The sequence below is a fragment of the Schistocerca americana genome, chromosome 4, assembly GCF_021461395.2.
Source record: "Schistocerca americana isolate TAMUIC-IGC-003095 chromosome 4, iqSchAmer2.1, whole genome shotgun sequence".
Taxonomy (NCBI): Eukaryota; Metazoa; Arthropoda; class Insecta; order Orthoptera; family Acrididae; genus Schistocerca; species Schistocerca americana.
Genome location: NC_060122.1, coordinates 710,726,675 through 710,744,262, shown reverse-complemented (window position 1 = coordinate 710,744,262; position 17,588 = coordinate 710,726,675). Strand labels below are relative to the sequence as shown.

The 17,588-nt window shown below is 37.5% G+C and overlaps 1 protein-coding gene across 2 annotated transcripts in view; it reads left to right on the top strand.

Annotated features, from left to right (window-relative positions):
* The window catches only part of LOC124612601 (condensin-2 complex subunit G2-like), a 287,500-nt gene that overhangs the window by 242,378 nt on the left and 27,534 nt on the right, over nt 1-17,588 (top strand). Inside the window, exons 22-27 of one of the 2 annotated variants that reach the window (XM_047140890.1) lie at nt 5,397-5,651; nt 6,810-7,040; nt 7,893-8,147; nt 11,193-11,411; nt 15,232-15,465; nt 16,744-16,962. In XM_047140890.1, coding sequence (XP_046996846.1) covers nt 5,397-5,651; nt 6,810-7,040; nt 7,893-8,147; nt 11,193-11,411; nt 15,232-15,465; nt 16,744-16,962 — 1,413 coding nt within the window. The remainder of the gene's footprint in view (nt 1-5,396; nt 5,652-6,809; nt 7,041-7,892; nt 8,148-11,192; nt 11,412-15,231; nt 15,466-16,743; nt 16,963-17,588) is intronic. The other variant, XM_047140891.1, reaches the window with a different exon arrangement.

The window sequence follows — 17,588 nt, the reverse complement described above, 5'->3', positions numbered from 1 at the left end:
TGATGTGTGACAATCAGTGTACATGGAAAATTATGTAAGATAATGAAACGATTGGCATATTTAATCTCAGAAGGGTTCTGTCTGCCGACAAAAGTTACACAAATGCAACGAAAATTATATTCATGACAATGAAATGAGGAAGATAATTGGTTTTGCAGTAATGACAATTATGTGTAATGAATGAGTTAATTGTTGTCAGAAAACATGAGTACACAACATTGACATTCAGTATCTTTGAGCTCCCACAAGAAAAGGGTACAAGAGTGTTTATCGGACCAATGAAGTTACAAATTCACTCGTTAAAACAACACAGAATAGCAGTTGTACAAAATTCACAAGAAGTTTGACATATTTGACAAAAATAAATCTCTGGTTTTCTGTATGTTTTTGTTGTACAGTGTGGTTTAAAGGGTACTTAAAAATGTAATGTTTCATCGCCCCCTTGAATGCTGGAAGTTATGGCGTAAACAACCTACACTTCATGCTTTCAGTCACATCATTCAGTCATAATAACTTTCAATCTGATATACCATAACAGTTTTAACAGAAATCCTAAATCATGGGTGAGACAGAATTTGTTGGAAATTTGCAGTGACAATAGTTGTTTGAAATTGATTTTGACAGGTGCTGTTATGTCATGCATGTTTGTGTTGGCACAACGTTCACATAATTTCAGCATTGGACGAGAATTTAGAAATGAATTTCTCTGTGTGTCTTAAAATTTCAGCATTGGACGAGAATTTAGAAATGAATTGCTCTATATGGCTTATAAGTTCTCTCCTTCCCCATTTGGGTGTAGCTCACGGGAACAAGAGTCAGAAAAAACTCTAGCGAGGGATGTAAGTCCTCATGTCTTATCTCTCTGGGAAGTGAGGTCAACCTGGAACCAACAAGGGGCGGCAGGCATTGTCATCCCACATGACTGCTGGTGGCTAATGTCCAGTAAGAGAGCAGTATGGTGCCAAGTGCAGGAGTTGGGGGTGCTTCTCCGTGTTTTATGACTTATTTTGAAGATATGTATCTGGTGCTTGTAGAGAGCAAGGACCACGGGAAACAAACTCTAGCCTTGTAGTGATCCTCTCTGAATTTCTTGAACCCTGTTGTGAGGCTATGAACATTGGCGGGAGAACTTTCAGGTGTTATAAAGATGTGTGATGTCATATCACAGGACTGAAATGAATACTTCTTGGTAGTAGAAGAGGGTTGCATTTTGTCATTGGAGGCTGAAGAAGGTGCGCTATTTTTGTGGAATTCTCTGTCAGATGGAGTCCTTGTGATTGGATAGCAGTTTTGTGATTGGCAACTGGTACCTTTGTGGTGAAGGGGGAGAGGCAGGGCGTGAGTGAATGCTGCAAGGGAAGCAGATCGGGGTAGGACACAAGAGTGCACTTATTGAATTCAGACTGGAATGCCTTGGTGTGCTAATTGACTTGGCGTAGCGGTGCAGTAGTTGCAGCCACATCTTAGAGACCCACAAAGGTGCTAATGACTCTTCACAAAGGGGCAAGCACATCTGCAATGCGTGGCTCAGCACAGCACAGTCGTACTTATGGTAAGCATAAGTCACAGCATCAGCAGAATAGTTCAATTTGATTTCCCACTTGTGGAATGTAGGACAATCATCTGTCTCATCTCCTTTTCCACTGGTAATGAATGTGTGGACTTCTGAGTTTTAGTCACTGACTTCCAGTCACTGTTCCAATCAGGAATTACAAGATTACGTAATTGTCAGTTATCGTTGAACTTTGGAAGAGAGTAAATTATTAAGAGGAAAAGATTTAATTTAACTGATGTGAGAGTGGTGCTGCTTTCCATTTAATCTTCATGCAAATTAGGGTGGATATAATTGTCATAGGTTTTTGATTACTTATCTTATATTTTGATCCTATAAAGGTGTTTATGAAAAAGCATTAGTACTGAGTTTAAGCTGTGTTTCTGTTTGACCCCTTCACTTATGTTAAGTTGTAGACTTTTAGTATATATCCACAAAGAATTTAGCAACCAGCTCAAAATCATAACCAACAAACTACTGCAGTCACATAATGTTAGAATGAAATTTTGTGCCAATTCTCCTCTTCAACAGAGTCTTAGGCCATAATTTTCACGTTATCCATTTAACTTTGGGCTCAAAAATTTAGAGGTTAGTTCTTAAAAAGGTTGCCTACACACAGTTTGGGAGGGTTAAGGGAAATTCTACACTGTGCGGGGTTTTTCAGAAACTGGTGGTGTACATATAAACACACAATTATGTGATAGATGAAAAGTTACTTAGTGAAATTCTGTGAATGAGTTTATGCTTTTTGTTGTTTATAAAATCATTCTTAAGTTTTCACACATTTTAACAAATGTATTTGTGAAATTTAATGAAATATGTTTCACATTCCAGGTCTTGGGTAGGATCCCTCTAAAAGCTTTTAAAAAGCCACAGGATGGGGTGACATTTTCTCTAGAGAGGAGATTTGAAATTGACAAAGCCATAGATTTTCTTCTAATAGCACTGCCATCAAAATAGGTGATGCAGGTCAGTGACTTGGGTAGTTGCACTCAGGAAGGCCTTACATTAATAGACACTTTATGTGCCCTAATTGGTCTCAGATACATACAACTTTATAATATGGCAACTATAGCCATTGAAATTCGTGTGGAATTGAACTTGAATAAACTGCAAAGAGTTATGATTTACTAACGAATGGTTTCGCTGTGTTAAAACAGCATCTTCAGATTGTTAGTTGTGTCACATTAATAAAGGAGACACCCCCAACCTGTCACATAATCAAACCCCATGAATAGAGGAAGTCTCAGCAAATAATAAATAGCAGAGCATTGGTGCGAATAGTGCTGGGGATGAGACATCTGCTTTAACCTCGCGATAACCAACTACAGGTGCCTCATCCTCTGTCCTATTCGCTGCAGCTGTATACAGGTGACCACCTCCAATGCTTTACCCTTGTGGTGATCAAATACAGGTGCCTCATCTGCTGCTCTCTTCACCCCAATGATCTGCCACTTATTATTTGTTGATTAATTCCCCTCTTCATAGAGTTTGAATACGTGACAATGAACGTTGGGGGCGTCTCCACATCTTTATCTATGTGACATTGCTAACAACCTGTAGACGCTGCTTTAACCCAGCGAAACAGATTGTTAATAAATCATCACATAACAGCTGTTTGCAGTTTACTGAATTTCAGTTTACCCTGATCTCAGATAGTTCCACCTGAAGTACTTGGTTCTAGTGAGACTTCTGTACTAACAGACTGTACCACTGCAAGAACATCTGTCTCAAATTTTCCGGCAATCAGAGAATCCTTTTCATTTATCCATCTGTTAAATTCTTCTGGAAACTTCGTTCCTTGTGCAGCCAGGGTTTCATTAATTTTGCATTGCTGTTTAGTGGCCAAATCATTAAATTGCTCAGTCAGCTGTTTGACATTAGTTTCTAACAGAACTTGAGCCGTTTTTAATCCACTGATGTCATCTGTTAGCTTTTTAACCATTTCCAGTATTTCTTTGTTTGCTTGTTTTAAATTGGATATCTCCATCTTAATCTGTGACATTCATTCTGTAGCAACAAGACCAAGAGCAGTGTTAATTTGACTGGCCACCTCCCATCCTACTCAGTCAAAATTAGCGTTCGTCATAATGGGTAATTTGTCAAACATCTCTGTAAATGGATCAGTAGTTTTACTAGCTAGCTGAACTTCCTCATCAGATTGAAATTGTGCATCCAATTCGCGTTCAGAGGTGGCGGAATTCACAGCCTGCATAGTTGGATCATTAACACTACCGCCGTCAGCCTTAGGTTCAGTGTCTACATCATTCATGGTATACATCTTCAATAACTTCCCAAATTTAGTCATACCACACAACAAGAATGGCTATTATTAAGTCAACTAAATTACTTGCAGCAGAGTTAACTTAATACGCAAAATGACAAGATGGATGCCACTATATAAAACAACAGAACAGCATCTTCAGTCTGTTTTTAAAATGGTGAAATTTTCAGTTTGAAATCTTTTGCAAATTAAAACTTGTAATGACCAAATATGGATCATGAACCATTTATTGCAATGTTCGAAAAATCATAACATGCAAATAGAAGCGAAAAAATCGTGAGATGCAAATGCCAGCAATAGAATTATGTTATCTTTATTTCTATTTATCGTTGTTCTTGATATATGTCATCTAAATATTAATGTGGATTTTCCATTGTTTCATCTAAATATTCATTTGTTATTCCTCTCCAATGTTGGTCATTGAACGTGCAACAGAGAAACCACACAATTTTTATTAAAGGTAACAAATTTGGTGTTTTTTTTGGGGGGGGGGGGGGGGGAGGGGGCACTGGGTACGAGATGTATTGAGATATTTCAGTGAGAAGTTTCTTAGTAAGTGACAATACATAAAGTATAGTGAATAAAAATATTACTTCGTATAAGTTAATTATCACAGAAAGAAAGTACATTCCAATGATGGTGAGAAAAAATCCTTTTATGAAAGGGCCATGAGGTGCAAATTAGGTTGATAATTCTGAAAAATGGAAATTATAGACATTTAAATTACCACCATCAGTAAGAAAAATACGGATGCACATCAGGCCAATGAACATGTTGGGTTGCATCATTGTATGATGACATGTGACTGATCAGTTGATAACAATCTTACACTGAAGATTATGGAAGATAAAGAAAATGATAGGCATATTAATCTTGGAAGGGGAAGGGTTCTGTGTTGATTAATGAAGAGCTAACCACAGAAACAAAAAGTGTTGTGTCGTTTTATCATTGAACAGTCCACTTCTGATTTCACACCAAGGGCCTGTGAATATCATACGAATACAATGAAAATTCTATTCATGACAGTGGAAACAAGGAAAGTAATTGGTTGTACAGCAATTACACAGAATTGATTATAAGGAATAGAGTAATTATTGCCACCAAACTGGAGTGCATAAGACTTACAATCAATCTCTTCAAGCCCCACAAGAAAAACGGTACAGGAACATTTATCAGACAAGTGAAGTTACACGTTTGCTTGTTAAAAACAATGTAGATTAGCAGTTCTACAAAATTCTCAAGAAGTTTGACGTCTTTGATAAAACTAAATCTCTGGTTTTTAAAATATTTTTCTTATACAGAGTGGTTTAAAGAGTACTGAAAAAATACGTTGTTCCAAAGCACAACCCATTTCAGCTAAAAGACAACATTGCCTTTTAGTTCATCTAACATGTTATTTCAATTTATTTTAGTGATCATTAACTGGATTTCAAACTTATTAATGATCAAAACTATGACAATCTCTTTTTCTTCCCAGGGTGAAAAAACTCTGCAGACAGTGTTCTCTTCTACCAAATGATCTTAGTATTTATATTGTATTGCATATTTTAAAAATTACAGGGTTTTGGAAAAGATGATGGATGTCCTAAAGGAAGCTCGTACTGAGCTGACAAATCCACAAAAGGAATCCGAACAGGATGCTGAGCCAACAGATCTCCAAATGGAAGAAGAACAGGATGTTGAACAGCCAGAGAGAGTAAAACAAAAAAAGAGGGCAAGACCAGACACTCCAGTCCATAAAAACAACAATCAAAGTCCTGTAGATGTAAATAAAACCAGCAGTAGGAGAAGAAAATTGAGGACTGGTAAAAGACGGTGAGAACTGTTAGTCCTCATAATATTCTTTTGGAAACATTCTGAAGTATACATTCTTCGAAGGCAATCATTGTATCTTTTGAATTTTTAAGAAAATGATTTTAAAGTAATACAGTGTAAGTTTCTACTTTACAATTATCATTATGGGGTTTGGGAGAGAAATACTCTTCACAACCTACTCATTACCAATGGTGGTCATTCCACAATTGTGAATGACCAACAAACATTTATTTAGTTTGTTGTGAGGTTGTATCCTTGAGTCATCCAAACATGTTAAGTTTGTTTCATTTTCATCGAAGGCTATTAGTGTTTACATAACTATAAGTGTTTACATAACTATCCATTTACAAATTTGGTGCTACATTGCAAAACTCCCACCTTGGTGGTAAACACTTGTTTTACATAGAGCGAGAGTGAAGAGGGGGACTACTATATTCATAGCCATTTATTCCAATAGGAGGAACAACCCAGGGATCCAGCTAATGGTGTGACATGTGTTGCTTCAGATTTTGTTTGGCTGTTGTACTGTTGTCATGATGCAGAAACATATTACACACTTTTCTTTACATAGGTGTCAGAGCCGTTACCAATTCCTTACACCAAAAAGCCTAAGAAATTACTTGGTTAGATGGCTGTTGGGAGTAACTAAATCTATGTAAATAATTGATATTGATGGCTGTCCCTTGCCACATTTTATGTCCATGTGAAGGCTAATCTTAGGAACTACTTTAGAGATTTTGACAGATTACTAATACGTAAATATTCATGAGGAAGGCTGCAGTATATAATTTATAAATATTTTTTTGGAAATTGGCTGAAGTATGATGAATTAATGCCATCACTGTGTTTCGTGTCTGTATATAATGGCAAATCTCAGAAACGACTGCAGGGATTTTGATAGGATTTTCACTGATAGATAGACTGATTGATGAGAAAATTTGATGTGTGTGTTATATTACCGATACGCCAGCCAAGTCCTCAGATTGTAGATACTTGGTGCTGCCTAGGTGAACTGGGACCAGTTGCTAGTTTGTAACTATTTCAGTGATCATGAACCAAAAGTGACACTTTTCTTAGGTATAAACTGTCTAAATATTGTGGTCTTTTCTAGAAAAGAGCTTTGTTTTTATGCTGTCTTGCATATTTTTAAAATTTCAGTGGTTTGAAGAAGTTGGTGGACGTTGTAAAGCTGACTAGCAGTGAGGTTACAAATCCACAAAAGAAATCTAAAACAAGAAACATAGAAAGGGAAGATGAACAAGAAGTTGAGCCACTAGATAATGCTAAACAAAGTGAATGTGAAACATCAGCTTCATCAGTCAATAAAACACCAGAAGATGCAAATGAAACTAGCAGTAGTGGCAGAAAATTGAGTGCCCGTAAAAGACGGTGAGAATTGTTGGTCACTATATTATTCATTTTGAAGCATTCTGTACTTTGAATCCTTTGAAGGAACTCATTGCTCATTTTGAATGGTAATAAAATGAGTTGTAAGTATGTATATGTATGGTTCTACTCAATAAATACTATTGGGTTTGGGATCAAAACCTACTCATAATCATCAGCACTAGTTGGATTCCAAATTTGAGGGCTATCAGTCAGTTCTGTTTGTTATATGGCGTGATATTAGATTCATATTGTAGTTGTATCTTTAAATCAACTTGATGCCCTGTTTTCATACAAATCAGCAGTAGAGTATACATTGGCTTACATTCATGGTTTTCTTTGTCAGGCTGCAAAACTTGTATCATGATTTAAAGCCATTTCTTTCATGTGCTCAAAGAAAGATGACACTATTCTTACAGTCACCTTTTCTGGCAGGAGGAGGAACTTAAGCTATTCCTTTGGTTCTCATTTTGTTTGTTATCTTTCCTTTTTTGTGACACAAACGATGGCTTACACAGTTTCCTTTACATTGGGTTCAAAGCCATTGTGATGCTGATAAACTGAGAACTCTAAGAAGACATAATTTGAAAAGGCGGTTGATGGGAGTAGGTAAATTGTAATAGACTGTTCTTGATGCCTACTGGCTTCTTTGGCTACCATCAACTACATCTACCTGACAGCATTGTGTTTAGTGCATGTTAAGTGTGAATAAATAAGAGACTTCCAAACTATTTCAGTGATCATAAACTAAGTGTATCTCTTATTCATTCTTAGGTGTAAAACACTAAAGCATTCGCTCTCCTCTAGCAAAACAGCTTAGTAATCGTGTTACTTTGTGTGTTTTCAAAATTGCAGTGTTTTTGAGAAGACAATGGAAGTTACGAAGGATACTTACAAGGAGATGACAAATGCACGAAAGCAAGTTGAGCAGGATGCTGAGCCAACCAGTATACGAATGGAAGAGGAAGAAGAAGTTGAGCCTACAAATAGTACAAAACAAAAAGAATTTGAAACACCAGAGCCACCAGTCAATATAAACAATAATCAAAGTCCTGAAGATGAAAATAAAACCGGCAGTGTTGGAAGAAAATTGAAAAACAGAAAAAGACGGTGAGAAATGTCAGTCTCCATAGTATTCATTTGAAAGTGTTCTGTAGTTCACATCCTTTTAAGGCACTCGTTGCGTATTTTGAATTTTCTGAAAATGAATTCAAATTAATACGGTGTGAGTTTCTGCTGTATATCAAATGTTTTAAACTTTGGGAGAAAAATACTCATCACAACCTATTCATTATTAGTGGTGATAATTGCACTACTTGTTTGGGGGTGGGCGTGGGGGGAGGACTATGACTTACATAACCATCTTTTCTGATAGGAGAAGCAACCTAATGGTCTTGCCAAAGATGATGTAACAGATGTGTTGCTTCACATTTTGTTTGATTATTGTACTTTTTTAATGATACAAAACACACACTTTAATGTTACATACACGTACTTACCCCCCACCCCCTGCCTCCCAGCGGGTTGGAGCCAATTTCACCAGTATCACTTTGTTACACCAAAAAGTTGAAGAATTTACTCATCTAGGTGGCTGTTGGGGATCACTCAGCCTATAGAAATAATTGACAATGTTTATTAATTTCTTTAATCACTACCAGTTTCAGTTAGCATACAACATTTTGTTTATTACATCTTACATGCTACTAATTAAGAGGATCTATAGTATGTATTACATAAGACCTAAAAATTCTCACCTTGCAATAACTGTGAATTCTGATTCAAAGTTATTTCATAGTTATTTGTATCCAGTGAACTATTTTTTGCATAGAAATATCGAAACTGTAATGACTTGTCGGTTAGTGGTATTTAATATCATCTGGAAAAGCCCAATTTGCAAAGATAATATGCTTAAGAATGTGTATGCAAAACAGAAACTGCACAAATGCAACAGCATGTCAGTGCACTCGATGCTCTGTTGCCACTTCAATAAGGGTGGTTAAATGGTCTCTGTACACACTGTGTAATGCAGTGTAGTACTCAGCCATGGGAGCTATCATTCTTAGAATAGAGAAACACGTACATTTGGGTGCTAGCTGAACAGTGATTGCAGATTCTTTAACATGGCAGTTTGAGGTGATGGGGGTTTGAACTGTGGTTGCATCAGATACCAGTAGAGTTCGGGCTTGAACTACCTCTTTTAAAAAACTGGAAATCTATACAAGCAACTTCGCAGTATCCAGTACTGGATGCTTTCCTTTCTTATTTTGAAATGAGTGAAATGACTAATCCTGACCTACAAGGAGTTTGATTACAACACTCACAGTGCCAGAGGGGATTGGTGTTCCTATCACTTTCTCCTCTGGTGGTCATAATCCTTTTTTGTTTACGATAGCAACTGACTGTCAGTTCATAGTGCCCACATTCTGCATTACAGCAACAAGAAAACACAACATGTCAACATGTTTTGAGCTTGCCGAAAGTCTTCCCTTAATGTATGAGTAGAACTATATTTGGTTGTACTTCTACATGAAGTACTTTGATGGTTGTATATGTAGCATTGTAAAGTATGGGTCAGACAAATGTGAATGGCCACAAAAGGTTGAAATCAATAATCTGCTGATTTTGTGATTATGGAATTGGGGTGAGAAAAATAAATTGGAGAAGCAGTCTGTTCAGTGGTGGGAAAATGCTGCTGCTTCTCAACACAAGCAATCATTTGTTGGAAGCTTAAATACAGCAAAAAGAAGAAAGCAAGGATAGGCCATTCTGAAAAAATAGTGTTGAAGCTTTTGCAAAAGCAAACAATCCAGACAAAAGACTCCCCCATCACTCCCTTTTGTTTCCCTAGACAGTCAGTTTCAGCACACTAATGCTTTGTCTTCAGGCACATAGCATGACAACCTTTTAAATTTGTATTTCTAATCTTCTAGCAAAAATAGAGCTATAGTTTCAGGTGCATACACATAACTATATTGCAATCCCCTGCCACATTTTTCTGTATGTTATGTGAAAACTAATTTCAGGAACTACTGTAGGGATTTTGGAACAGCTTTCACTAATAGATAAACTGTCACAAGGTAGTCTCTGGTATGTAATTCATAAATATTTCTACGGTCGCAGGTTCGAATCCTGCCTGGGGCATGGATGTGTGTGATGTCCTTAGGTTAGTTAGGTTTAAGTAGTTCTAAGTTCTAGGGGACTGCTGACCTCAGATGTTAAGTCCCATAGCGCTCAGAGCCATTTTTTAGCCATAAATATTTCGTGCAGGTTGGCTAATTAGGATGAATTAAAGCCAACATTATGTGTTTTTGTCTGTACATAAAGACAAAGCTCAAGAGCAACAGTAAGTATTTTAATAGGATTTTTCACTAATAGGTAAACTGATTGATGAGTGAAAGGTTCAATGTAAGTTATGAGGTTTGGGAGCAAAATTCTTCAATACAATAAGTCAGTATAGTCAGTAATTGTTAAATTCCAAATTTTTTACTGCCAATAAGTATTTGTTATCTAATATGCTTATGATATTCATATTGTAATGCTATCTGTGACACAACTTTCAATGTTCTGTTTTCATACAATTCACTAATAGCGTTTGAAATACATCAGCTTCAATTTAAAATTTTCTTTTGTTGTTTGCAAAAATATAACCCCGATGTCATTAAAGTTTTTTCCCACAGAGAGAGAGGGTTGGGAACGGGGACACTACTATCATTGACATCTACTCTTTCAGAATGAGCAGCTCGAGAGTTCTGCTGATGGCATAACAGTTCTGTTGGTTCACATTTTGTTTGCTACCTTCTTTTTGTAACATTAAACATGGTTGACACAGATTTCTTTGCACTGGATTCATAGCTATTGTGACATTGTTTAACCAAGGTGTTTGAGAAGACACTTGACTAGGTGGTTTATGGGATTAGATGAAACAGACTAACATTGATGGCTGTTTACTTCTTTGGCACTACAAATTTCAGCTATGAGGCAATATTGTGCTTAGCGCATCTTATATGTTAATAAATAAGGGAATTTCGAACTCTTTCAGTGATTGTTACCTAAGTGTCACATCCTCTTTCTTATTTGCAAGCACACATAACGCTGTATTCTCCTCTAGTAAAACAATGTTGTATTTATGTTATCTTTTGTACTTTTAAAATGCAGAGTTTTTGAGGAGACAGTGGAAGTTCTGAAGGAAAAGGAGATGACAAATGCACAAAAGGAAGTTGAGCAGGCTGGTGAACCAACAAATATACAAATGGAAGAGGAAGAAGTTGAGTCTCCAGATGAATGTGAAACACCAAAGGCTCCAGCCAATAAAACACCTGGAGATGTACATAGAACCAGCAGTAATGAAAGAAAATCGAGTACTCGTAAAAGACGGTGAGAAATATTGGTTGCCATATTATTCGTCAGGAAGCATTCTGTAGTTTACATCTTTGTAAGGCACTCGTTGCATACTTTGAATTTTCAGAAAATAAATTCAAGGTAAGGTAGTGTAAGTCTCTGCTTGATAATAAAGGTTATGAGGTTTGAGTTCAAAATACTCATTATCAGGCTGGAACATAAAACATTTTCATTCAACTTGTGCTAGAACACAGACGTTCACAGCTTTGGACCCCAACCTTATAGCCATGAATGAAATAACAGCAGTATTTTGCTACAACATTCATAGAGCTGTGATGCTATGGAATGCCACATAGAGGCCTTGCTGACAGCTGCAGAAGCTGGCTGCTGACAGCACCGCTGGCTGTGACATCCACGCCTAGTCATGCTGACTGTATAAAACCCCCATCCTCTCTGGGCGGTAGACTAAATAAAAAATTACCGTGTTGCTAATATTTTGATGTTAGTTTGGGATAAGGCATCAAATCCAAAGTGAAAGTATTACTTGGAAGAAGTCGTCTGCTGTCATAACTTGATCGTTATTGTGCAGTTTACTTTGCACCACAACGATTGAGAGAAATAAAAAAAAATGTGTAAAATAATATGAAACTAGCTAGTGAAATTTAGATCTGAAATAATGAATTAATTTTGACTCTGTTTGGAAATTAGTGTAAATGAATGATCAGCAGCCCACTTGGTGTGAGTGAAATCAGTTAGAACTCTTGACTTTGAAAATAAATCACGTTACTATCGTAGCAAGGTGGCAGGCGTGAACATTTGCAGAGGCACTGACTTGCACTTATTATCAAAACACAGTGATCACTCAGAAAAATTTCAGTCATGGACAAAAGCACTTCACGGAATTAATTACTAGTTTACACTATCAGTTACATAACAACTGAACTGCATTTTTCACTGTGATGCTACTGCTATTAAGCCGTTTTGCAAAAGGAAGACTTTTCGAAAAGAATAGTTTTAGTATTTAAATTGACTGTTGTACAATAGTAACTGGCTTGTTAATGCAGTTACAGTGTTGGCTACATTGATGTATTGTTACATAAATTACTTCTTGTACAAAATTGTCTGAACATGAAGTATTGTTAAATATATTGCTTTGCCTAATTACTTGGCAATAATCAGCACTTGATTAGCAAGTACAGAAAACTAACTTTTTGTTACATAAATTAATAAATTAGTTCACACAATTTTGTGTTAGAACATGAAATATTGTTAACTGTACTCCTTTGTCAAATTACAATGAAGTGCCAAAGAAACTGGTATAGGCTTGAGTATTAAAATATAGAGAAATGTAAACAGACAGAATACGGTGCTGTGCTCAGCAGCGACTATATAAGACAACAAGTGTCTGGCGCAGTTGATAGATGAGTTACTGCTGCTACATTGCAGGTTATCAAGATTTAAGTGAGTTTGAACATGGTGTTCTAGCTGACGATGGGACACAGCAGTATCAGTGTAGTGATGAAGTGGGGATTTTCCCACACGACTATTTTTCGGGTGTACCATGAATATCAGGAATCCGGTAAAACATCAAATCAACGACATCGCTGCAACCGGAAAAAGGTCCTGGAAGAACGGGACCACCGATGACTGAAGAGAATCGTTCAGTGTGACAGAAGTGCAATCCTTCCACAGATTTCAATGATTGATCTCCAACAAGTGTCGGCGTGTGAACCATTCAACAAAACATCATCAGTATAGGATTTCGGAACTGAAGGACCACTTGTGTACCCTTGATGACTGCATGACAAAAAGCTTTATGCCTCACCTGGGCCGGTCAGTACCGACATTGGACTGTTGATGACTTGAAACATGTTGCCTGGTCGGACGAGTCTTGTTTCAGATTGTATTGAGCAGATGGACTTGTGTGGGCACGGAGACAGCTTCATGAATCCGTGGGCCCTGCATGTCAGCAGGGGACTGTTCAAGCTGGTGGAGGCTCTGTAATGGTGTGGGGTGTGTGCAGTTGAAGTGATATGGGACGCTTGATACGTCTAGATACAACTGTCACAGGTGACACATACGAAAGCATCCTGTCTGTTCACCTGCATCCATTCATGTCCATTCTGCATTTTGATGGTCTTGGCCAATTCCAGCAGGATGGAATTGCTACAGAGTCACTCCAGGAACACTCCTCTGAGTTTAAACATTTCCGCTGGCCACTAAACTCTTCAGACATGAACATTATTGAGCATATCTGGGATGCCTCACAATGTGCTGTTCAGAAGAGATCCCACCCCCTCATACTCTTATGGATTTATGGAGAGACTTACATGATTTGTGGTGTTAATTCCCTCCAGCACTACTTCAAATATTAGTCGAGTCCATGCCATGTTGTGCTGCAGCACTTCTATGTGCTCGCGGGGTCCTTATACGATATTAGGCATGTGTACCAGTTTGTTTGGATCTTCAGTGTATTTGTCAGTAATGAGCACTTAACTAAAAAGTCAAAGAAACTAACTTTTTGTTACATAAATTACTTCTCACAGCGGTGCGGTGAGTGTGGCGAGGTCCATTGTACTGTGCTAATCTATACAAGCAACTTTGCAGTAGCCAGTACTGGGTGCTTTCCTTTCTTAATTTCAAATGAGTGAAAAGACTAATCCTGGCCCTCAAGGAGTTTGAACACAATACGCACAGTGCCTGAGGGGGTTGATGATCCCTATTACTTTCTCCTCGGCTGGTCATAATTCTCGTTTATTTACCATAGCAACTGACTGCCAATTTGTAGTGTCCTCATTCTGCATTATAACGACAAGAAAACACAACCTGTCAACATCTTTTGACCTTGTCGAAAGTCCTTCCTTAATGTGCGAATAGAACTATCTTTGGTTCTACTTCTACACAAAGTACTCTGGTGGCTATATTCTTAGTGTTGTGAAGTATGGGTTGGACAAATGTGAATGGCCACAAAAGGTTGAAATCAATAATCTGCTGATTTTGTAATTATCGAATTGGGGTGAAAAGAAAAATAATGTTAACAAACACCTTAAATTGGAGAAGCATTCTGTTCAGTGGTGGGAAAATGCTACTGCTTCTCAACATAAGCAATCATTTGTTGGAAGCTTAAATACAATGAAAAGAAGAAAGCAAGGAAAGGTCATTCTGAAAAAATAGAGTTGAAGCTTTTGCAAAAGCAAACAATCCATACAAAAAGCTCTCCCATCACTCCTTTTTGTTTTCTCAGTCAGTCAGTTTCAGCACACTAAGGCTTTGTCTTCAGGCACATGGCATGACAACCTTTTAAATTTGTATTTCTAATCTTCTAGCAAAAATAGAGCTACAATTTCATGTGCGTACACATAACTAAATTAAAAACCACTGCCACATTTTTCTGTCTGTTATTCGAAATCTAATTTCAGGTGCTGCTGTAGGGAATTTAGTACAGTTTCCACTAACAGATAAACTGTCACGAGGCAGTATCTGGTGTGTAATTCCTAAATATTTTGTGCAGCTGGCTAATTAGGATGAATTAAAGCCAACATTATGTGTTTTTGTCTGTATGTAAAGACAAAGCTCAAGAGCAACAGTAAGAATTTTAATAGAATTTTCGCTAAACTGATTGATGAGGAAAGTTTGTGTGTGTATTCTATTACTGATATGTCAGCCAAGTCCTCTGGCTGTAGGTACTTAGTGCTATCTGTGCGATACCGGGACAAATTGCTAGTTTCCAGCTATTCAGTGATCATTAACCAAAAGTGACACTTATTCTATTTTAGATGTAAGCTCGCTATATACTGTGGTCTTCTGGAAAAACCACTTAATTTGTATGTTATCTTGCATATATTTACAATTCCAGTGTTCTGAAGAAGACAGTGGAAGTCATAAAGCAAACGAGCACTGAGACTACAGATCCTCGAAAAAAGGAAGCCAAGCCAAGAAATAGGCAGTTGGAGGACAAAGTACAAGTTGAACCGCAAGATGGTTTGAAACAAAAGGAATGTGAAATATCAGATCCGCCAGTCAGTAAAACACCTGATGATACAAATGAAACTAGCAGTAGTAGAAGAAAATCGAGCTCTCGTAAAAGACGGTGAGAATTGTTGGTTTCCATATTATTCATTTCAACCCTTTCTGTAAATTACATCCTTTGAAGGAACTCATTGCTCATTTTGAATTTTCAGGACATGGACTGTACATACTTCAATGTAAGTGGTGAGGTTTGGAAGCAAAATTCTTCAAAAAATAAGTCACTATAGTCCCTGAAACTTCCTGGCAGATTAAAACTGTGTGCCGGACCGAGACTCGAACTCGGGACCTTTGACTTTTGCAGGCAAGTGCTCTACCATCTGAGCTACCCAAGTATGACTCTCACCCCATCCTCACAGCTTTACTTCTGTCAGTAACCCATCTCCTACTTTCCAAAATTTACGGAAGTGAACCTTGCAGAACTAGCACTCCTGAAAGAAAGGAGTGCTGGTTCTGCAAGGTTCTCAGGAGATCTTCTGTAAAGTTTGGAAACTAGGAGACGAGGTACTGGCAGAAGTAAAGCTGTGAGGACGGGGCGTGAGTTGTGCTTGGGTAGCTCAGATGGTAGAACACTTGCCCGCAAAAGGCAAAGGTCCTGAGTTCGAGTCTCGGTCCAGCACACAGTTTTAATCTGCCAGGAAGTTTCATATCAGTGCACACTCTGCTGCAGAGTGAAAATTTCATTCTGAAGTGTAGTCCCTACTAGCTATTTTCCAAATTTTTTACTGCCAAGAAGTATTTGTTTTCTGGTGTGCTATTAGATTCATAATCTAGTTGAACCTCTGACACAACTTACAGTGTTCTGTTTTCATACAATTCAATAATATGGTTTACATACGTCAGATTCTATTTACACAGAGAGAGAGGTTGGGGAGGGGACACTATTGTCATAGCCATCTTTTCTGGCAGAATGAGCAGCTCAAGGATTATACTGATGGCGTTAACAGTTCCTTTGGTTCACATTTTATTTGTTACCTTCTTTTTGTAACATAAAACATGGTTGACAGCTCTCTTTGCACTGGGTTTACAGCCCAGTGACATTGTTAAACCAAGATGTTTGAGAAGACACTTGACTAGGTTATTTATGGGATTAGATAAAATCTGTAGAAACAGACTCACATTGATGGCTATTGACTTCTTTAGTACTACAAACTTCAGCTACGAGACGACATTGTGCTTAGTGCATCTTACAGGCTAATAAATAAGGGTATTTCTAATTTTGTTAGTGATTGTTAACTAAGTGTCACATCCTCTTTCTTATGTGTAAACACACATAACACTCTATTCTCCTTTTACAAAACAATGTAGTATTTATGTTATCTTGTGTTCTTTTAAAATGCAGAGTTTTTGAGGAGACAGTGGAAGTTCTGAAGGAAAAGGAGATGGCAAATGCACAAAAGGAAGTTGAGCAGGCTGCTGAACCAACAAATATACAAATGGAAGATGAAGAAGTTGAGTCTCCAGATGAATGTGAAACACCAAAGGCTTCAACCAATAAAACACCTGGAGATGCAAATAGAACCAGCAGTAATGAAAGAAAATCGAGTACTCGTAAAAGACGGTGAGAAATATTGGTTGCCATAGTATTCGTTAGGAAGCATTCTGTAGTTCACATCTTTGTAAGGCACTCGTTGCATATTTTGAATTTTCAGAAAATAAATTCAAGGTAAGGTAGTGTAAGTCTCTGCTTGATAATAAAGGTTATGAGGTTTGAGTTCAAAATACTCATTATCAGTTATGGTAATCCTGCAGTTGTGTACAACCAGCTAGTATGTATCTAGTTTGCTATGATGTTTTCATTATATATATATATATATATATATATATATATATATATATATATATATATATATATATATATAAGATGATGTGACTTACTAAATGAAAATGCTGTCAGGTCGACAGACACACAAACATACACACAAAATTCAAGCTTTCGCAACAAACTGTTGCCTCATCAGGAAAGAGGGAAGGAGAGGGAAAGACGAAAGGATGTGGGTTTTAAGAGAGAGGGTAAGGAGTCATTCCAATCCCGGGAGCGGAAAGACTTACCTTAGGTTGAAAAAAGGACGGGTATACACTCGCGCGCGCGCACACACACACACACACACACACACACACACACACACACACACACACATCCATCCACACATATACAGACACAAGCAGACATTTGTCTGCCCAAAC